The sequence below is a fragment of the Aspergillus sclerotioniger genome (genome assembly GCF_003184525.1).
Source record: "Aspergillus sclerotioniger CBS 115572 chromosome Unknown BO94scaffold_51, whole genome shotgun sequence".
Taxonomy (NCBI): domain Eukaryota; kingdom Fungi; phylum Ascomycota; class Eurotiomycetes; order Eurotiales; family Aspergillaceae; genus Aspergillus; species Aspergillus sclerotioniger.
In genome coordinates this window covers 24,533-44,200 of record NW_020291041.1, presented here as the reverse complement: position 1 = coordinate 44,200, position 19,668 = coordinate 24,533, and the positions used below count along the sequence as shown (strand labels likewise).

Below are 19,668 nucleotides of genomic sequence, written 5' to 3'. Positions count from 1 at the left end.
CACCATCCTACACACATCCGTTACTCCATTCATTCATTCCTTTCATTCTCTTCAACGCCACTGGTGGCCAATTCCTTCCTTTCAACCCATCCACTCTTTTCATTCCATTCCTTCACCAAAACAACAACCATGCACGTCCTCAGCACCCTCAGCACCCTCGCCATCCTCCCCTCCGCCCTCGGCGCCGTCCTCCCCGCAGCCCTCCAAAGCACCACCAAACTCACCAAGCGCGACTCCTGGGGCGGCAGCGTCTCCCTCGGCCCAACCACCTCCGACATCATCAACGCCGTCACCACCATCATCCCCGGCGTCGCGCCCTCCACCCAAAACGGCGAACTCTTCCTCTGGCCCGGCATGAGCAACGGCACCGGCGACCTCATCCAAACCACACTCGAAAGCTGGCCCAGCAACGCCTGGTGCGGTGCCACCACGGGCCAGTGGTGTGTTCGCGCCAGTATCTTCGGCTCCTTTGGCCAGTTGGACGGTACCGGTTCGCCTGTTAGCGCCGACGACCACGTTCGTATCGAATATAACCTCGCTTCTGATGGCGAGACATGGACGCAGAATGTTACGAATGCGTTGACTGGTGCTGCGTTGTCTAGTTACTCCTATGCCGCGGGGCCGTACATGACTGGGTAGGCACCTACCCTTCAGGAGATAATGAATAATGTTAACAGTGGTTGAAGATACGGCACCGGCACCGAATGCGACAGCGACTGCACCGGCACTGTCGCCTCCCAGCTATACATCAACACGACTATCACTCTCCGTGAAGCGGATACTAGCTTCGGGGATACTATTGCCACTGGTGCGGGCGCGACTTATACCGGTCTGACCTCTAGTGAGGGTGGTAAGGTGTGGAAGATTGCTACTATTAGTATTCCTGCCATGGGGTCGGAGACGGCAGTTGCTTCGTCTACCTCCGAGGCTACTCATGCTACTCCTACCCCGACGACAGCGGTTGTAGTGGAGGAGACAAGTTCCGTGGCTACGTCGACGGCTCAGGAGACTGGTGCTGCGGAGACTGGCGCGAAGACTGGATTTAGGTCTGGTGCTGGGTCTGGGTCAGGTTCTTTCTCGGGGTTCGGTGCTGGATTCCCTTCTTCGGGAGAGGACTGCTCTGAGCAGTAAATACATTTTGTTTTAGTTGCTGGGACTGGTGGTTAGATAGTTCAGCTGAAAATAGTATACTTTATTCCCCGGATTCTCCTCTTGACCAACTGGTCGCAATTATGGTGACTAATCAGATCTAGCAGATGATAATCCAACATGAGTCTAACTAGATAATTAACAGATGGACAATCATGCTGATTACACTACCCCAGATGGAGACATCATCTAGAGTGCTGATCACGGCACGGCTTTGCGATGAGGCATTAGGGCTGGTCCCGAGGGTTTCCATTGGTCAGAATCCCCACTTTATCATCTGGTGCAAAATCTGCCGGAAATAGATTGCTGAGCCGTCCATGCCAATTATTATTAGGAAATTGAGTACGCAGCAATTGAGTGGAGATACCACTGATATATCTTTAACCCTGGAATTGATGTCTAATTTTGGCAATCCACACTTGTTTGTGTGGCGTTCAGCCCTTGAATCTGACCTGATCCTGACCTTGACCCTTGACCTTACCCTTTCTAAAGGGTCTCATCCACTGCAGGATCATAGGAATAGTGGCACCAGACGGTCTACCGGTCGGCGAGATTAAGGGGGTGAAACCAGCCCGGCCGATATGCTTCATTCGCCCTAGTGACTTGCACTTCCGCCCAACGGCGTCGTTTTATCAACAATGTCTCGGAGCAGCTCCACCCACGCGTCAGGGATCGTCCCCTTCAACTCCCAGACGGGCACAAAACGGGGCAAGGCATGATAGCTTAATCGCCCGTCAAGAACGACGCGTGGTTCCTGCGCACCTGGCCCTATCACAACCACCAATTCCGATCCTGCTGCATCCTCGGTGGATGCTCCCAGCCAAGAGATGTCTTGGCGGTCCCTGCGTGCCGCGCCTTGATCGCGCCTTGAGATTCCCTCTTATCGTCCGTCGTCTGCTACAGTCTTCCCTCCATGAAACCATCCCATCCTCACTGCTGGGACACCTGCAGAGATGGATGTCGGATCCCACCACCATCATCATAATGGCAGTTCCAGCAACACGACCAGCGGGGTATATCCGAAGCCGGCATCATCCATCAACTTTGGCCCGGAGTTGTTGGCCGCCGTGTGGACCATGAGCGCATTGTCCATCGTGGTGGTGTCGCTACGATCCATCGGAAATGCCAAATTTGGTAATTTTCAGATCAGTGATCTGGTTACTTTGTTCGCGCTGGTCAGTACACCAATCCCCCTCCGATGCCATCTAACAACACACAGATTCTGCTCTTCATCGCGGCTGTGCTGTCCACCGTCGCAGTGGACTACGGCTATGGACAAACCGCCAGCTCGCTGGAACTGCACCACGCGATGAATTCCCTGAAATACTCCACCATCAGCCAAGCCATCGTAACTTTGGCCGCCACAGCCGGCCGTCTAGCCTTTATTGTCTACCTGATTGAACTTCTCGCAGCGCGGAAACTCCACCGTATCATTCTCTGGATTCTAGTCCCTTGCCAGGTCATCGTCAACGTCATCAGCGTATTCCTACTATTCTACCAATGCACGACACATATCGACGAGCTCTTCAACCCAAGTGAATCCAACCACTGCATGTCATTAACTGTCCAAATCGACTATGCCTACTTCCAGGGATGTACGTATTCCCCCATCACTTCCACAACATTCATTAATCATAAAAAATAATAGCATTCAACTCCGCCTGCGATCTCCTCCTCGCCATCTTCCCCATCTACATCTTCTGGCACTTCAACTGGAACATCAAAGTGAAACTCGTCCTCATCTCCCTCCTAAGCCTCGGCGTCGTGTCCGTCCCCCTCCCCTTCCCTCCCCCACCACACCCCAACCCTAACAAAGCAAACAAAACAGCGCAATGGCCGCCTCCCTCGTCAAAACCCTCGAATACCCCGGCATCATCAGTTCCACCAACCCGCGAACCAACCGCGTAACCCTTCTCCGCTGGATGTTCATCGAAGCCGGAATCGTGCTCATCACAGCCTCAATCCCATGTCTCCGCCCCCTCATCATCCTCTGGATAAGGAAACTCCTCAAACGAACCCCCACCCGCCACCAGAAAATGCCCAATACCAACAACAACAACGTCCAAGAAAGCACCCAAACACGAAACACATTATTCAATATGGGCCAAGTAACAGAAGATTGGAAACAACGATGGATTATGCCATATACGCAGGACCATGCCTCTGGGGAGAGTTTGGAAAGATATATTCTGGGGAATATTACCACGCATATATTTGCAGGCGATAGGGAGTTTCTCGATAGATGTGTTCCGAGGAATGGGATTGTGAAGGATGTGCAGGTTGAGGTGGTGGTGGATGAGATTCCATTGACGGAGGTGGAGGAACATACCTGATTTTTTGACTCAATATTATTGCAATGTTTGTGGGAATGGATTACATTTATTGTAATATTGTTTTTGTTCTGGCTGATTCGTGGATTTGATGGTGAGTGATGCATTGCCATTCATGGTGACTATCGGGATAAATGGCCGAGCATTACATTGATGGGAATGGGTAGATTCGGAAATTAGATGATATCTCTGTGCAACGCTAGGGAGAGATCGGAGTATGTGGCCAAGTAACAGGGATACATACATTCGTGTAACTATTACAGGTATGGGTTTGAATAGAAGCCAGGCAATGGAGATCAAGACGATACCAGAGCATGGCCATGAACCAGTTAACAGATCGATGGCCACTGCTAAAATTCAACAAGTTGATATGTAGTTAAAGTACCAATTAGAGATAGAAATAAGATCAATAAAACTATCCCGCTTCTCCCCCAAACCCTGATTTCAATAATCCCCAGACGAGTTTATTCTATATTCCGCTCTGGGGTGGATCACAATCTGTCATCACTTACTTTGCCAACCACCTACTGCCTAGACCGTAACATGTTGCTTTTCTTTAGCAATCTCTCAAGTAAATTGCTTATTTTGATCGACAATTGTGTAGTGCACATGTAAGCATGTGCATGTATCCCCTTGGCACGGTCCTCGTTTCGGGTCCCTGACACCTCATCCCCACAACCCCCGCTCGCGATTTAACCCCGCAAATGGTCTACATTAAGATAAATACAACATCTAAGACGAGTATTATCTTCCAAACGACTACTTTCAAATCCCGTCCACTAAACAACCCAACTTAACAACCCACAATGTCCACTCCCCACCTCACCATCACCCGCACCCCGCTGAGGTCTGACAAGGACGGCGAATGGAATTAACATACAGGTATATGGCCCTTAGGTGGCCGTTAAGGAATTGAGACCTTCCAGATTTTCAATGGCAGTTTGTACAACTTTAGTTTGAAATAAGTTAATCCTGTGTAATGCTTTCCCTTAGCCCAAAAGCGCAGCCGGACCGACAGTATTAGGATGGATGTCGCCATTGTATTTAACTAGGGCGCAATGTCTTATCCTTTCTCTGATACGTGCAGCAATATTATCACAAAACAGCCATCAAGCATATATTATGCACATTCTTAAGATGACATCAACCGCAGCAAGATATGAACCCCCTCCCCATCTAAAGTCCCTAGAAAAACAGAAATCTGAACCGACGGCTAGCCCCCGAGGTCAACGTAGTAGTCGGAACAGCGCTGCTCGCCGTGGAATTACTTCCCGATGGGATAGCCGAGGAGGAAGTCACTGAGGCCGAGACCGAGGGCGCCGCCGAGGACATCACCGAGGACACCGAGGCACTGCTAGCAGAAGTTGTCGTCGAAGCCTCCGTGGAGGTGGTTTGTTCTAGGCTAGGATTCGAATAATCCTCCGTCAGATCCCATACTGAATACGTTCCATTGCCGCCACCTATGCCCATAACCGATTAGCCAGCTCTATAACTGTATTCGAGAGTGCAGTTCACACATACATGTCTCCTCAGGCCAACCCGGGCAGTCCTCATCGCAAGTTGCGCCATTCATGCTGGCAAAGGCGGGAGGCTCGCTGCCACACCAGCAGCCTTCGGCCTGGAGGGCGAAGAAGTAACCGTTCTCTTTCTCACATTGGGTCTGGCACATCCCGGGGGAATTGTAGGTGTATGAGCCCAGCTTCTTCATGTCGCCGGTGCTGGTCATACAGGCGTATTCGTCCCATTCTAGGCCTTGGGCTGCGATGAACAAGGAGGTAAGAGCTCCGAGCGAGGTGTATGAGAATGCCTTCATTATGGTGTGAGTAGGCGGTGCGGAGTGCTTGAGATGATAATGAAGGTGGGGTGCTAGACGGGGTTGGAAAGTAGTTGTTATATCAAGGTTAAAGGGGATTCAGCCGAATAAATATCCACAGGTGGGCAATGCAGAGGTTCAGGAAATTCGAACATGTGATCCTTGCAAGACCTGTCAGCTTAGTTTCACTTGGCTTTCGTTGTTGGGTGCGGCGAGTGAAACCGGGCGTATGAGGGTTGGCGCAGCCCTGCTTAGTGCTTAGTCGACCATGGTGAGGGTCTGGCCCCACAGCCTCCCATCTTGGGACCTGAGATGAGACGAGCCCCTTTTGTAGCTGAGGAGCTGATGCTATTGGTTAGGTTCATGTCCGGTTTGTCGGGCAGCTGGAACGGGTTTAGAGCATTTCCTGTGTGGGAATTAGTGTGGGAATTAGAGGCTGTTGGTCTGTGCAGTGGAGTATTTTATCTGTGCTCACGGCGGATTTACCCGACCCGACACTGCATACTCGTCGCGCCGCTAACCCACCCTTTCAGGGTTGGGTCGGTCACAGCTCGACGAATCCCCTCGGCTCAACGAATCGGTCACTTTTGTATGTGATTCCCATATAAAAGATACTTTCAGACAATCTTTGATAACTCAACCACCATAGTCCGGAGCCTTGAAACTTTGATATAGAAATATAGCTAGAATCTTAAACTTATATATACTAGAATATTTTTAATATTGAATTCTGATTTCCAATTTATATTAGCAAAAAACTAAAAAGTAGTCTATAAATCAAGCATGAAATCAAGTATTTCTATAATCTGATATATTTTTCTAATTTTTTTGGTATTTACTAGTAAATAATATAAACATAAAATCTATATCAAAATTTGAAAACTACAGCTCTTATAATGGTTGAGTTGTTAAAGATTTTCTGAAAGTATCTTTTATATGGGAATCACATACAAAAGTGACCGATTCGTTGAGCCGAGGGGATTCGTCGAGCTGTGGCCGACCCAACCCTGAAAGGGTGGGTTAGCGGCGCGACGAGTACCATGATCTTTTATTAATTGTCAATGATTGGAATACTACTTATATTGACTCATTGTGAATGGAAAATAGGGCTGATGGGGTAAGTTTAGGTTTTTGCAGGTTATTTTTAGAACATTATAATTATCTATATGCCACGGGCAGCTCTCCACACCTGGCATGACAAAGATCCTGTAGCATGACACTGACATCATTTGAATATTATCTCAAATATGCTCTAGATAAAAGAGATGTTCCTTGGTTCACCCTTACTGGTACACTGTATGCATAATAAACGCATTCCCCCAGTAACAATTCCCGCATACAGCACAAATCTCCACCCACCCTAAGCACCTCCTATTCATCTACACACAATTCCATATACACGGAACTCTCAATGACATTCACCCTACCATGGAGCAAAACAAGATATACCATGGCACTGCACTGCACTAATCAAAAACAATAGCAGCCTTAACAACCGACTTATTCCTCATGGCCTCAAGATACTCCTCCCATTCCTCCAACCTGAACGTCCTATTAACAATCCCTTCAACCCTAACCCTCTTGCGATCTACCCATCAGAACCCATTAGTAAACCCCTCCCCGCACACAAAACCCGCACAACAAAGGTAGCACTCACCAAGATAATCAATCGCCGCCGGAAACTTATACGTCTGGCTAAACGCCCCCAAAACATGAATCTCCTCCTTAAAGATCATATTAGGCGACAGGGACACCCGATCCTCATCCCCATAAACCCCATACACCACCAACTTCCCCCCCTTCGTAACAAAATGTATCGCCTTCTCCAACACCCTGGCACTCCCCGTCGCCTCAACCACAATATCAAACCCATACGGATACTCCTCCTTCAATTCCCCCAACCTCTTCTCTGCTGCCTCTACCTCCCTAGGCAACTCCACATACTCATCCGCCGCATCCAACCCCCTCGCCAACTCCATCTTCAACCCCCCCGGCGCCGCAACAACAACATGGCATCCTCCATTCAACCCAAGTAACTGCGCAAGCATCAACCCCGTCGGACCAGCCCCAAACAGGAGGACTTTTGATCCCATCTGCGGGGAGATTTTATCTAATCCGTGCGCGGCACAAGACGCCGGCTCCACCAAGGTCGCATCAACATCAGATAGATTCTCGAATTTGAATACCCGATGGGCAGGGTATGTTGCATATTCGGCGAATCCACCGTCAACCATAACCCCGTGCGCGATGAAATTCTCGCAGAAGAGTTCCTTCCCCCGACGACAGTAGTGGCAGTGCCCGCAGAGCTCGGAGTTGTCGGCTACGACGCGGTCGCCGAGAGTGAAGTTGGTGACGGAGGCGCCGAGGGCGGCGACGATGCCGACGGTTTCGTGGCCGGGGACGAGGGGGAACTGGGGGGCTTTTAGCATTGGGGTTGGGAGGGAGAGGGGGAATGATTAGGGGGGAGGGGTACTTGAGCGCCGAATTCACCGTCGTGGATGTGCAGGTCGGTGCCGCATACACCGCAGGCTTTTACTTTGATCTGATGGCTTGGTTAGGAGGTTTTTGGTGGGGTGGGGGGGTGGATGTACTAGGATGTCGTGTTCGCGGATTTTAGGCAGGGGCTTCTCAACGATGCTGAATTTGCGAGGCCCGGAGTACTCTGGGATGGATTTGTTATTTTGGTTGACTGGGATTTATTCTGGGGAAGGTGTTACTAACCTAGGGCTCGCATGGAATGTGGGAGATCGAAGGAGCCTATACTTCCCATGTTGGATGCAAATAGGTAAGTGATAGATGATTGACTCTTGCTGGGTGTTGTAGATTTGAGTAATTAATGAAGAGCAGAATTGACGGAATATGGAGAGTTCAATTAAATAGATGTATATGGCAGTGTGCCGCAGCCCTCTGATGAAGAGATTTATTTTGCGAAACAGGCTGCCAAACTAAATGGTCTCGGCTTTGATACTTGAATCTTCACGACGGGAGGGGTAGTGTGATGTACATAAGTCACTTCCATTCTTGGTACGAGGAACCCCGAGACGGGGGCTGTGATAAGGGACCCCGCAGTATCAACTCATACCAATCCTTGCGGACATTTGTCGGATGATACTTGCCCGTAGGAAGCACTCATAATTATCATAGTGGTTTTTGTACACTCGGTGAAAGGTGAATAGGACTTATGTGCCAAGCAGCGTGTCATAATTATTGTCTCTCTCGTAATGCTCCCAAAGGTCCGTGATAAGATAGGGACTTTTTGACTGAACATTTGATTTATATGGTCTACTATCATTGGTATCCATTAGCTTGAAAGATGGGTATGCCTGTGAAACAAAGAACGAATGCTGTCCAGAGTATGTGTATTGGATGACAAACATCAAACGTCAGATATAGTATAAACGAGAGCCATAGCAAGCAAATAATATAGATGATGAGAACATACAAGCAAACTCCCACTTGAGGACTAGAATAGACATCAAAATCATCAGTAAGCCTCCATACCATTCAGACATCCACATCCTACTCATTCCTACATGGTCGGACTAAGCTACCGTGTCTTCAACATGCTGCGGTGCCTCAACAACGTCCTCCTTAGCCCGAATGACATGTTCATCTCGAGCCTGGAATCTCTCAGGCCGTTTGCGAGAGATAGCCTCCCTGTCCAGACAAGCCAGGAGAGGCGGATTCCCACGATAATAGTCATCCATGTCCTCCAAAGAGCGACCGGCAGTTTCTGGATAGAAGACATAGATAACCGGGACCATTGCGGCATTTAAAGCAACCCAAATCGTGTAGAACTTCCAACCGAGGTTTTGTATACCGATGGGGGTGATTTCCACAACCATGAAGTTGAAGATCCAGTTTGTGGCTGCTCCGAGAGCGGCGCCCTTGGTCCGCATTGTGAGCGAGTTGATTTCCGTGGGGTATACTAGAGAGGGTATTAGCATGATGCATATCAGGTAGATAGTGGGGACGTACACCATGGCACTCCTTGCATGCCGATTCCAAAAAAGATATAGTACAGGAAGAAGAAAGCGACAGATGCTGAAGCCACCTCGTGTCGATGCGGATAGCCTGGCATCTCATTGTATCTGATGAGAACAGTGATGAACACATAACAGAAACATTGGCCAGCGGCACCAAACATCATCAGCGCTCGACGTCCCCAGCGTTCAACATTCGGGATTCCTATCATGGAGAAACACAGATACTGAACGCTGTTGCAGGCTGTGAGGAGCCTTGCTAGGGATTCGCTCATGCCGACCGACTTGGTCAGGACAGTGGGTAAGTAGTAGGAAGTAACATTGATGCCTGAGAATTGCTGCATTGCTTGGGCCCCCATGCCTAGAATCAGTCGGCGGATTGTGTTGGTGCCGGACCGTTCATGAGCTCGTCCACGCATAATGTCACTGAAGCTGACACTGTTTGCTCGCTCGTACTCTACACTATATCGAATCTCGCTCACTTGAAATTGAACAAAGGAGTCGCTGGTGGATTTATCTTCGAGGTCCGCGATAATCTGCACAGCTTCGTCTTCGTGACCATGGGCAATAAGCCACCTGTAATGGTGAGTGAGCAGTACTATGCGGAAGAGGCATCTCGTACCTAGGAGACTCGGGTAGCCATGGCACAGTGAAAGCCAGTATCAGTATGAAGAGAAATTGAAACGATAGAGGGAACCGCCACGAAACCGGACCACTGGCGAACGAGAGGCCGTAATTCAGCCAGTTGGCCAGAGAAAAGCCCACGAGCACCAGGACATTCTCGAGTATGACCAACTTCCCCCGCCACTGGACCTTTGATGTTTCCACCTGCCAGATGGGTGCTGTGGATGTATTCAGACCTGGTCGGTAACGTCAGATCTATCTTTCAAGGGGCTGGGAGTGGTACCGTTGCCAATGCCCGCAATTATTCGACCGGTCATCATTTGACCCACGCTGTAGGATGATGCCTGCAACACAGCTCCTATTGTCATGACAGTGGTACCAAGAAGCACGGTCTTCCTACGGCCTAGCCGTTCTCCCAACCAGTATGCACAGATGGATCCGACGAAGCAGCCCACATCGTATATAGCAGTCACCGTACCGAGCAAGGTTGTTTTGGTGGGCCCTTCAAGATGGTGCAGTCGAAGAAAGTCCTGCGAGATGACGACTCCACTAAAGACTCCCTGGATTCGCGTGAGCCTTGCACGTGCAATTGCTTCTTGAACCCACCTGGTCATATCCATAAAGGGTCATGTCAGCACCACAGGCCAATGTAATCCAGAATGTTAGCCATCCGCCTCGAAGGCCGAAGTATGGCTGCTTATGTTTCAACATATTGAAATAGCGGTCAAGCGGAGATGCTCACCTTCTTGGCTTCGAGCCCATCGGGGCATTATATCTCCCTAGATTCTTCTTCGAGGTGCCAAATCCGGGGTATACACTGCAAAGTTCACTTATTTGACATGACGTACTGATCCCCGAGACGGCCATGATTGACCAACAGCCTGATGGCCTGTGGCCAAATGCGGGGTAACGCGGGGGATCACGTGGGCCCCACCGGGCCGGCAAGGCGGACATCCCCCGACACGAGGTCAACTCGGTCTGGTTCACGAGTCGATATGGATTCTGCGTTTGACTTCGACAGTACCTGCAGTGAATGGCTCTATGGCACCGCAACGATGCCCCCGAGCCTGCCCTCTAGACGGCCACGGATCCGCAAGTCTCGAGGCCGGGGGTTACGGACGAAGAATGGGTGGTGAGTAGCATTCCAGCCGTGTCGTGCCTGTCTTACGCAATGTAGCATAACATGTCGCAAGCGGCACATGAAATGCGACGAGGTCAAGCCAGTGTGTGGACCTTGTACCAAAAAGGACAAATCCTGCGAGTATCACCCGTCGGGACGTCGCAGCATTGTGGCTCCGGTGTCAGCCCAGGAGGAAACCACGACCCCAGGCATTGATGATTCTCAAAACGATGCTATTCCTGACCCGGTCACCTATGAGCCGCATGAGGCTGCAGGAGCATCCTGGAACTGTTCGGACGTGGACGTTAACCCGCCGCTGCCGGTGCTGGACCATCTGCCAGGGAGCGACCTGGCTGCAAGCCAAAGTCCGATAACCTTTCAACATGCTTATCTGTCACCCTCTAATGCATCCTTTGCGGCGGTGCGATGGTTCGGACTGCTGGCAAATGATGCCGCTAGAGATAGTCCCCAGTTGTCGACAGCCCCGTATCCCCATGCAAGAGAGAGTATCCCACTCGACCACTATGGAACGGATAGCCTGAACCAGCCCCGATCGCTGCAATATGCGACCCAGTTACTGGATAATACCCTTGACATTGACCCTAGTCATGACCAGACAGGAGTCACTGCCACGGCAAGCAGTCCGTTGGAGGAGCAACTAATCTGGCAGTCACGAGAGTCAATCGAGCTGTTGCCGACCGAGCAGGCCCTGTTCGAACATTTTGTCAATCAAGTGAGCCCTTGGGTAGGACTATTCTTGCACTGCAACGTGGATACAAGCCTAACGATTTTATAGTTGGACCTTTTTGACCCAACCTGTCAATTCTCCACATTTGTTGCACATTTAGCAGTAAGCCTATTTCTCACTTCATTTGTGCCATCATAGCTGACTGGTTCAGATCCACAATGCCGGCCTCATGAACGCCATACTTGCTCTCGCCTTCCGACATCTAGCATTAAACCCTCGTCTGGACAATCAAGACATGCCCAACAAAGGCGAAGCAGCTCTGCAATACTACTACCAAACCCTCCACTATGTGCAACGAGCCATGCGTTTCTCCAGCTACAAGACCAGTCTCGAGCTTCTTGCAACTGCTCTTATCATTTCCGCTTACGAGATGCTCGACAATTCCACTAATGACTGGGAACGGCATCTCGAAGGGGTCTTCCTGATCCAAAGATCCCAGACCATCCATGGAGAATCAGGAGGGTTGCATTCGGCTGTGTGGTGGGCATGGCTCTGCCAGGATATCTGGGCCGCATTTCGTGAGAAACGCAAGACGTTGACGTTCTGGGTTCCACAGAAACCTTTATCTGCATTGCTACCGCATGAACTGGCTATGCGTGCAATTTATATCACTGCGAAGGTGATTAGCTACTGTGCCGATACTACAGACGAGGAAAATTTACAGAGCCGGATTGAAGAAGCAAATCGGCTTCGTACCATGTTGGAGGATTGGCAACAGCATCTGACTGTTGAATTTTCCCCGTTGCCGCTAGGCGCTCGCGAACAGTCGACGTATTTCAAACCGATATGGATCCGGCCTGCTGCATCCGGTATGTACTGAACTTGCTCTTCTAGTGTCATCGGAAGAAGTTAAACTGACAGTACTACAGCTTTAGCCGTGCAGTTCTTCAACGCGTCATACATCCTCCTACTCGCCCATGAGCCCAGTCTTGGTGGCCTGGAACAGTATTTCCAGCGACAAAGTGCAATCAAGCGGCACGTAGGGGATATATGCGGAATTGCCATGATGTTAAAAGATAGTGAATCTAGCTTGATGTCATCACAAGCTCTCTTCATAGGTAGGTCATAGTGATGATTGATGCTAGTACAAACTAACCAAATCATAGCGGGAATGTTCGCAGAAGGAATCCAGGCTCGAGAAGCTATTTTAAAACTGCTGGAAGCTTGTCGCGAGCGAGCTGGTTGGCCGGTTAGATCGTTGGGGGTTGAGTTACAGGAGCTGTGGGGGAGGCATGAGTCTGCCAACGGGGGAGCAGATGGAAAGGTACACATGCGGTCTATGGCTTCATCCTGATGATACCTCGAATATATATCCTCTTCATATGCGCCATCCTCTTTTCACAATCCAAGAAGTGCTCCCTTCACTTCTCCTCCGAGCTGGACTCTATATATGCGATGCTCATTCAAGGCAAAAATCTCCCCATTCCTCCCGAAACAAAAGTTGGCAACGCCACCATAAATAAGAATACGGCCCAACAGCACACCCCCCGGGGACCAGACATTAATTCCATCCCCGCACCCACTGTACACATTCCCGTTCAGATCGCATTTGATTCCATCGGGAATTCCACTGTCCGCGAAGGCAAAAAGCCGACGGTTCGTGAGGAACGGCTCTCCATGATATACAGACACATCAAAAGCGTAACTGCAATCCATTAATCAGCATCGCAACCCATAATCAGACCTCGAAACAACAACACTTACATCGTAGAAGCCCTCTGATCATTAATTGTCCCATCCCCATGCTCCCGATCTGTATCAGTCACATAGACCGTTTTCTCATCCGGCGAGAAACAAATCCCATTCGGTCTTCCAAACCCATCGGCCATAGCCCGAATCGTGCCCTCTCGCGGAGACCACCGATATACCTGACTCGGTAGACGCGGCGACGGACGGAACTTCTGCTCAAAGCCATAAATAGGATCTGTAAACCAGATCGACCGATCACTGTGCACGACCACATCATTGACCGAGTTGAATGGCCGACCATGGAAGTCGCCGACCAGCAGTTCGGATTTATACGGCGGGGTGGCAGACATGCGATATAGCCCCCCGGGCTGGGTCATGGACCCCTGTCCGCAGAAGAGAATGTCCTTGCCGTAGTTCACCCCGCCATTGGCCATGGGCACATCGGTGTCGATTTCCTCGTAGGTGACTGGGTAGGTGGTGAGGTCTACCCGAGTGATGTGGACTTTTCGCTGTCCGTCGGGTCCATCGAGTCTGTTGCTGGTGATGAAGAGACTGTTGGTTTCGGCGATGAATACCCCGGCTTCGTGCGCGAAGGGGTAAGCTTGGTGCTCTGCTAGGAGCTCTAAGGTTGGGGATGAGCCGAGGATTGCGTCGAAGCGCTGGTGGTGGGTTTGGAACCCTGTTACGGCGTTCTTCGTCATGGTTGTGGTCTGTGGCGCACTGATCATGAAACTGCAGCGAGAAACAGCAGAGATGTTTAGCGAAGCTGGTTTATGACGGAGTGAGATCAGCGAAGAGGGGTGAGTCAGGGCAGGTCCCATCTCGGAGAAACCCCGCCGTACTCCGCCGGCGGTTCTCCGATCCTCGTCTCGTGGCCATTTACCCGCTAGGCCTATTTCATCATAGTTTATCACCCACACTTATAAGAAAGTGCAGCATACACTATTCCTTCGACCAATTCTCCTCCATCAACCACTCATTTCTCGTATAGTAGAAAATGTCCTGGAAGGACACCAACCTCCACAAACGCATCCTGCGCGACGCCGAAGCCGGCGGATACGGGGTCATCGCCGCCATCGCGTACAACATCGAACAAGTCCTGGGTCTAGTCCGGGCAGCCGAGACCGCTCGTTCACCTCTCATTATCCAATTCTTTCCATGGGCGATCGAAGCGACCGATGGGTTGCTCATACGGACCGCCGCGGATGCTGCCCGACGCGCGACGGTCCCTATCAGCATTCACCTCGACCATGCGCAGTCGGAAGATATCATTAAACGGGCGGCGGATCTACCGTTTGATAGTATCATGGTCGATATGTCGCATTATGAGAAGGAGGTCAATTTGAAGAAGACTCGCGAGTTGGTGCGATATTGCAATGAGCGACAGAAAGCTACCGAGGCCGAGCCGGGGCGTATCGAGGGGGAGAGGACGGGGTTATGGATACGGCTGGCCTGGAAGCGTGCATGACGACTGCTGAGGAGGTGGATGAGTTTGTGGATACGGGGGTGGATGTACTCGCCCCGGCGTTTGGGAATGTTCATGGTGAATACGGGGCGCGTGGTCCGCAGTTGGATTTCGAACGGTATGTCTTGAGTATTTGTCTTTTGCATGGTTTCTAATTGATGTATGACAGGTTCGAGAGGATCCGCGAGCAGGCCAATGGACGAGTCAACCTGGCACTTCATGGCACTAATGGATTCCCTCCTGAGTTGATGAAGCGCTGCGTCGCCGCGGGAGTGAGCAAGATTAATGTGAACAAACTCGTGTTGGATGACTACTATGACCATCTTCGATCGAGCGTGTACAAGATGCCACACACTCAGTTGATTGAGGAAGGCATTCAGAAAGTGGTAGACCTGACAGTCAAGTGGATGGAGATTTGTGGGTCTGCAGGACGGGCATGAGATAGTATAGATAGATACCTGAAGTCATGGATGAAGAGAACCTTGACAGTAGTCTGTTGCCCCTAGCAACCAGCGCGTATCATCACCGCGTCATCAGATTAAATCGCATAGATAGTCCTCAGCTCGTTGCCACTGTCGGGCAATTGCCTCCATGAAGACGCCACTGGTCCTCTAGATATTTTATATTGTCCTATCAAGCTCTCCAATATGGCTCAACGCACATCCGGGGTTTGCAACCATTTCATGCCTTATGTTGTATTGATTTTACTATATATATCTTGCTAGACCTCGAAGCCAACTGTCTATTTCACAAACACCCAGGCTCTACTCACTCAGTATACAGGGAATATTCTACTGCAAATTACTAAACATTCCCCCATCCGCCAACAACCCCGTCGCATTCACATACTGACTCATCTCCTCACAAGCCAAAAACACCGCCGGACCTGCCATATCCTCCGGACGACCAATACGACCAAGTGGAATCCTCGCCTCGAGCGCAGCCTTCTTGGTGGGATTCTTCATATCGTGATCGGCTAACTGCGTGGCGATCGTCCCCGGCATTAGGGCATTGCATCGGATCTGGTCCTTACCGAGTGCAATCGCCATCGACTGCATCATGGAGAGAACAGCGGCTTTGGTGGGCGTGTAATGCGTCTGGAAGCCTCCGCCAACCAGCGCACTGACGGAGGAAATGCCGATGATTGAACCGCCATGGCCTTGTTCGACCATCTGCCGGGCAGCTGCTTGACAGGAGTAAAAGCAGCCTTTGATGTTGACGTCGACGCTGTGGTCCAGAAGGGAGGGTTGGATCCTGGTATGTTAGCTATGCTTCCATCCTTCCGAGGTAGGAGGGACATACTTGAGAAATTCGGCCTGCTTGAAGACTCCCGCATTGGCCACGAAAATATCCAACTTCCCCCATTGCGATACAGCCTCCTTGAATAGGTTGGTGCTGGTCTCCGGGGCGGTCACGTCGCCGGGGATTTCGAGGATTCTCCCCGCGTCGATCCCCCTTTGTTGAATCGCCTTGACTTCATCGAGGAGACTGTGCCGATGGACTTCATCCTGAGGAAGGCCTAGGTGGTTGACAGCGACATTGCACCCTTGGGTGATGTATGCCAGCACGATCGCCCGGCCAATTCCGGTAGTGCCACCCGTGATGGCGGCAGTTTTGCCTTTGAGCAGATTGCAAGCAGGTAGAACCATTATCAGAAGATTTGTTTGAACGAATTGAACAGCGAAGAAGAACTTGATAGAGGTTGTGTGAGGAGTGACTTATCAACACTACCCCGCTGGGATGATCCATCGGGATGACGCCGTCTCGAGGGCTTCCCCGCGTTTGCCCCACTTTGCCGTCTCGAGGACATGTCTAGATGATCAAAGCATGTAGACGATCGCGAGAATTATAAAATAACTAGAGTTACCTTCCGGTTCTTGATCAATCACTAGCTAACTCAATCATCAATATCAACCAATTCTCCATCATGACTATGGCTCCCTCCGCGACTGCCCCTGACTCAACCACCCCCGAGACCGCCCCCGGCCCTTCAACCCAGGTCACTCTAGGAGGCAAAGTCATCGCCAGTACGTCCCCAAACCCACAGACACCAATCCATCCCACCTAACCCTTCCAGTCACCGGCGCCAACCGCGGAATCGGCCTCGGCATCGCCGAATGCTGCCTCTCCAACGGCGCCGCAAAGGTCTACTCAATCGACATCGGCGAGACAGGGGATGAATTCGCGGCCCTGGCCAAGCGGTACCCCGGACAGCTCTTCGCCGTGAACGCCAACGTAACAGAAGAGTCCACCATCACTGCGGCCGTCGACAAAATCATCGAGGAATCCGGCGCTCTGCACGGAATGGTCGTCAACGCGGGTCGAACTCACCACAAGGCTGCTCTTGACTTTACCAAGGAGGAGATCGAGACACTTTTTAATGTGAACCTGTTCGGTGCTTTTTATACGGCTCGTGCGGCTGCTCGGGCGTTTGTTAAGCTCGGCATTAAGGGATCCGTTGTGTTCACGGCGTCGATGGCGTCGTATAGACCTAACAAGGCATGTTCACTTCCCATGTTTTGGAAAAATGACTAATGATATCAAGCGCGTCCCATCAACACCCTACGGCGCCTCCAAAGCCGGTGTTCGAAACATGACCCACACGCTGGCAATGGAATGGGCGCAATACGGTATCCGGGTTAATAGTGTCTCGCCGGGCTTGGTAAACACTGCCATGACTTACTGGGTTCCTCAGCAGCCGGATTGGGAGCAGCAGCTTAAGTATTACGGGGGGTTCCCGCGGTTGGCTGAGGTGCAGGAGCTTGGTGGGGCTTATGTGTATCTGTTGAGTGATGCGGCGAGCTATACGACGTCGATTGATATTCCGGTGAATGGGGTGATTGGGAGTAAGTTTTATGATTTCGTGTTGCAGGGAGATGGTGCTGACTTGGATAGTTTGTTAAATTGGGGAGAGCGTGATGGAGATGGGGCTATGGGTATGGTTTATTGGGGATTGGTCTGTTTAGAAATGAATGACTTCTCTATATCTTGCAACTCGCTGGCTTGTTTCATTATATATATTGGCCTTGTCGTAGATGTCGGAATCCCCGATGGCGATCCCCAATGGCGACTATGCAGTCACGTGATGCTACACCGCTACTTCCCCTATATCAGGCCACCATAATAATTAACTAGACATTATCTATAATCACTTCCTCCTACATCTTCCTCCCCTTAAGCTGTCCTCCTAACAGGTTATAAGCCTTCTCTACTTAATCATCTAGAATCATTTAATTAAACTCTATACTTAAATTCTTATTAATATAACTACTAACCAATTCCTGCTTTCCAAACCCCCTTAAACTAAAAGGGCGGATCCTACTATTGTTACGGACCCCTGCTAGCTGAACAACTAGTGAGGCGGACTCGTCAGGCAGAAGGCCACGTCCGGAGAGACAAGGACTCTTATCAAGAAGAATCCTGATCTGAGTAGCTGATGCCCGAAATGGTTACACAGTACGTGACCACAGTGGGCATGTCACCGACATGCTATAACATGTCAGCACTATAACAAGATATAACAGTAACATAAAATAATATATCAGTGATATAATATATCATAGCGATACTATAATAGAGGATAGAATATAAAGACACTCTTTTATATACTTAGCTAGTTCTGTTCTTCATGCTTAATATAATCATCTTTAAGTAACCATAAATTTAGAAAGCTTAATAATAATACTTGTCTATACTTACTTACGGATAGCTGCGCGGCACTATCTGGCCTTACTTCTCTTTCTTTGTTCAAGACCAGTGTCCCTTAGATAGTCATCAGTCTGACACTACCTCGACCCAGTTCGAAGATACGTTCACCAGCGAAGCTAAGCTAACAGGAACAGGGAAGCGATCCTAGGGTTTGACAACTATCTCTTCTATTAATTTAAAGAGAGTATCCTAGTTTCTTAATCTAACTGTATTTAACTATCTCAATCCTACCTCTGCATACTAGAAAGAATATATATACCTGCTTAAACAAGTTTATTATATTATTTTTACCTAATCCCATGATTTACAACACTACAGAGCAAAATAAAAGAGTAGTAGAATAACTAGAAAAGACAGCCAGTAACTAAATATATTAAAGTTTATAAAAATTCTTGATATTAGGACTACTAAGCCTCTAATTAAATCACTGAAGCCAGAGCTAATAAGTCTAAGGCTAATTTTAATGCCTGAGCAAATAATATCTCTATTTAAAATTAAGAAGACTTTATCCATACAGCCTCAACCAGAGTCTTTAATTAGAAGAATCTCAAGACTGATTCAATTTATACTGCCGGAAAGAAGAAATCCCTGTAAATACACTTATGAATGATATCTTAAGCTAGCTAAAAATAACTATTATTTATACTACTGAGAGAGCTACTACAGACCCTTAATCTGTTATTTGTTACGGACCCCTGCTAGCTAAAGGGACTAGTGAGGCGGTTACGTCAGGCAGAAGGGCTGTACTCGGAAAGATGCAACTCTTATCAGGGAAGACCCGAACTGAGCCGCTACGTGTCACGAGTCACGTGACTGCGGGTATACGAGAAGGTATATGGTCGGGTATATGGTATATGCCTGGGGTATACGGGATGGTATACGGAATGGTATACGAGGGACGGATATATAAGGACACTCTTTCATATACTTAGCTAGTTCTGTTCTTCGTGCTCAATCCAAATTGTCTTTAAGTAACCTACGTTTTGGTAAAGCTTAGCGACAACACTCGTCCGCACTTACTTACGGATAGCTGCGCGGC

The 19,668-nt window shown here is 49.6% G+C and overlaps 10 protein-coding genes across 10 annotated transcripts; 5 read left to right on the top strand and 5 right to left on the bottom strand.

Annotated features, from left to right (window-relative positions):
* Positions 1-68: 68 nt before the first annotated feature.
* BO94DRAFT_613671 (uncharacterized protein) lies at positions 69-1,131 on the top strand (the record flags this gene model as incomplete). Its single annotated transcript, XM_025616705.1, has 2 exons — positions 69-635; positions 687-1,131. Exons 1-2 carry the CDS (start codon positions 130-132, stop codon positions 1,129-1,131), a joined length of 951 nt encoding a protein of 316 aa, XP_025461685.1. The 5' UTR covers positions 69-129.
* A 971-nt stretch (positions 1,132-2,102) lies between these two features.
* Positions 2,103-3,482, top strand: BO94DRAFT_528621 (uncharacterized protein; the record flags this gene model as incomplete). Its single annotated transcript, XM_025610432.1, has 4 exons — positions 2,103-2,324; positions 2,369-2,744; positions 2,798-2,915; positions 2,978-3,482. The coding sequence occupies 4 exons, from the start codon at positions 2,103-2,105 to the stop codon at positions 3,480-3,482; spliced, it is 1,221 nt and encodes a 406-aa protein (XP_025461684.1).
* A 932-nt stretch (positions 3,483-4,414) lies between these two features.
* Positions 4,415-5,557, bottom strand: BO94DRAFT_540616 (uncharacterized protein). Its single transcript, XM_025612950.1, has 2 exons — positions 5,001-5,557; positions 4,415-4,939 (listed from the first exon to the last, which is right to left on the bottom strand). The coding sequence occupies exons 1-2, from the start codon at positions 5,290-5,292 to the stop codon at positions 4,665-4,667; spliced, it is 567 nt and encodes a 188-aa protein (XP_025461683.1). The 5' UTR covers positions 5,293-5,557; the 3' UTR covers positions 4,415-4,664.
* Positions 5,558-6,758: 1,201 nt separating this feature from the next.
* On the bottom strand, positions 6,759-8,062 carry BO94DRAFT_613663 (zinc-dependent alcohol dehydrogenase family protein; the record flags this gene model as incomplete). The annotated part of the gene is made up of 5 exons (XM_025616704.1): positions 6,759-6,880; positions 6,950-7,703; positions 7,766-7,834; positions 7,884-7,954; positions 8,014-8,062. The coding sequence occupies 5 exons, from the start codon at positions 8,060-8,062 to the stop codon at positions 6,759-6,761; spliced, it is 1,065 nt and encodes a 354-aa protein (XP_025461682.1).
* A 576-nt stretch (positions 8,063-8,638) lies between these two features.
* On the bottom strand, positions 8,639-10,610 carry BO94DRAFT_613661 (sugar porter family MFS transporter; the record flags this gene model as incomplete). Its single annotated transcript, XM_025616703.1, has 5 exons — positions 8,639-9,220; positions 9,271-9,851; positions 9,898-10,135; positions 10,183-10,459; positions 10,506-10,610. The coding sequence occupies 5 exons, from the start codon at positions 10,608-10,610 to the stop codon at positions 8,835-8,837; spliced, it is 1,587 nt and encodes a 528-aa protein (XP_025461681.1). The 3' UTR covers positions 8,639-8,834.
* Positions 10,611-10,954: 344 nt separating this feature from the next.
* BO94DRAFT_504224 (Zn(II)2Cys6 transcription factor) lies at positions 10,955-12,827 on the top strand (the record flags this gene model as incomplete). The annotated part of the gene is made up of 4 exons (XM_025609500.1): positions 10,955-11,031; positions 11,077-11,752; positions 11,919-12,576; positions 12,637-12,827. Coding segments are annotated over 4 exons (1,602 nt in total), but the record flags the coding sequence as incomplete, so codon positions are not given.
* Positions 12,828-12,874: 47 nt separating this feature from the next.
* Positions 12,875-14,234, bottom strand: BO94DRAFT_540614 (SMP-30/gluconolactonase/LRE family protein). The gene is made up of 2 exons (XM_025612949.1): positions 13,472-14,234; positions 12,875-13,412 (listed from the first exon to the last, which is right to left on the bottom strand). Exons 1-2 carry the CDS (start codon positions 14,155-14,157, stop codon positions 13,106-13,108), a joined length of 993 nt encoding a protein of 330 aa, XP_025461679.1. The 5' UTR covers positions 14,158-14,234; the 3' UTR covers positions 12,875-13,105.
* A 219-nt stretch (positions 14,235-14,453) lies between these two features.
* BO94DRAFT_579662 (class II fructose-bisphosphate aldolase) lies at positions 14,454-15,361 on the top strand (the record flags this gene model as incomplete). The annotated part of the gene is made up of 3 exons (XM_025615283.1): positions 14,454-14,868; positions 14,916-15,039; positions 15,091-15,361. 3 exons carry the CDS (start codon positions 14,454-14,456, stop codon positions 15,359-15,361), a joined length of 810 nt encoding a protein of 269 aa, XP_025461678.1.
* A 234-nt stretch (positions 15,362-15,595) lies between these two features.
* On the bottom strand, positions 15,596-16,619 carry BO94DRAFT_528608 (SDR family NAD(P)-dependent oxidoreductase). Its single transcript, XM_025610431.1, has 2 exons — positions 16,224-16,619; positions 15,596-16,175 (listed from the first exon to the last, which is right to left on the bottom strand). The coding sequence occupies exons 1-2, from the start codon at positions 16,568-16,570 to the stop codon at positions 15,713-15,715; spliced, it is 810 nt and encodes a 269-aa protein (XP_025461677.1). The 5' UTR covers positions 16,571-16,619; the 3' UTR covers positions 15,596-15,712.
* A 169-nt stretch (positions 16,620-16,788) lies between these two features.
* BO94DRAFT_540612 (NAD(P)-binding protein) lies at positions 16,789-17,875 on the top strand. The gene is made up of 4 exons (XM_025612948.1): positions 16,789-16,948; positions 16,999-17,420; positions 17,467-17,767; positions 17,817-17,875. Exons 1-4 carry the CDS (start codon positions 16,849-16,851, stop codon positions 17,822-17,824), a joined length of 831 nt encoding a protein of 276 aa, XP_025461676.1. The 5' UTR covers positions 16,789-16,848; the 3' UTR covers positions 17,825-17,875.
* Positions 17,876-19,668: the final 1,793 nt, after the last annotated feature.

Coding starts and splice junctions, on each gene's coding strand:
- BO94DRAFT_540614 (XM_025612949.1), bottom strand. CDS start 14,157: ATGACGAAGAACGCCGTAACAGGGTTCCAAACCCACCACCAGCGCTTC. Junction 13,413..13,471: donor GATCAGAGGGCTTCTACGAT/GTAAGTGTTGTT, acceptor AATGGATTGCAG/TTACGCTTTTGATGTGTCTG.
- BO94DRAFT_540616 (XM_025612950.1), bottom strand. CDS start 5,292: ATGAAGGCATTCTCATACACCTCGCTCGGAGCTCTTACCTCCTTGTTC. Junction 4,940..5,000: donor GGGTTGGCCTGAGGAGACAT/GTATGTGTGAAC, acceptor TTATGGGCATAG/GTGGCGGCAATGGAACGTAT.
- BO94DRAFT_528608 (XM_025610431.1), bottom strand. CDS start 16,570: ATGGTTCTACCTGCTTGCAATCTGCTCAAAGGCAAAACTGCCGCCATC. Junction 16,176..16,223: donor AAGCAGGCCGAATTTCTCAA/GTATGTCCCTCC, acceptor CTAACATACCAG/GATCCAACCCTCCCTTCTGG.
- BO94DRAFT_540612 (XM_025612948.1), top strand. CDS start 16,849: ATGACTATGGCTCCCTCCGCGACTGCCCCTGACTCAACCACCCCCGAG. Junction 16,949..16,998: donor AGGAGGCAAAGTCATCGCCA/GTACGTCCCCAA, acceptor TAACCCTTCCAG/TCACCGGCGCCAACCGCGGA. Junction 17,421..17,466: donor CGTCGTATAGACCTAACAAG/GCATGTTCACTT, acceptor AATGATATCAAG/CGCGTCCCATCAACACCCTA.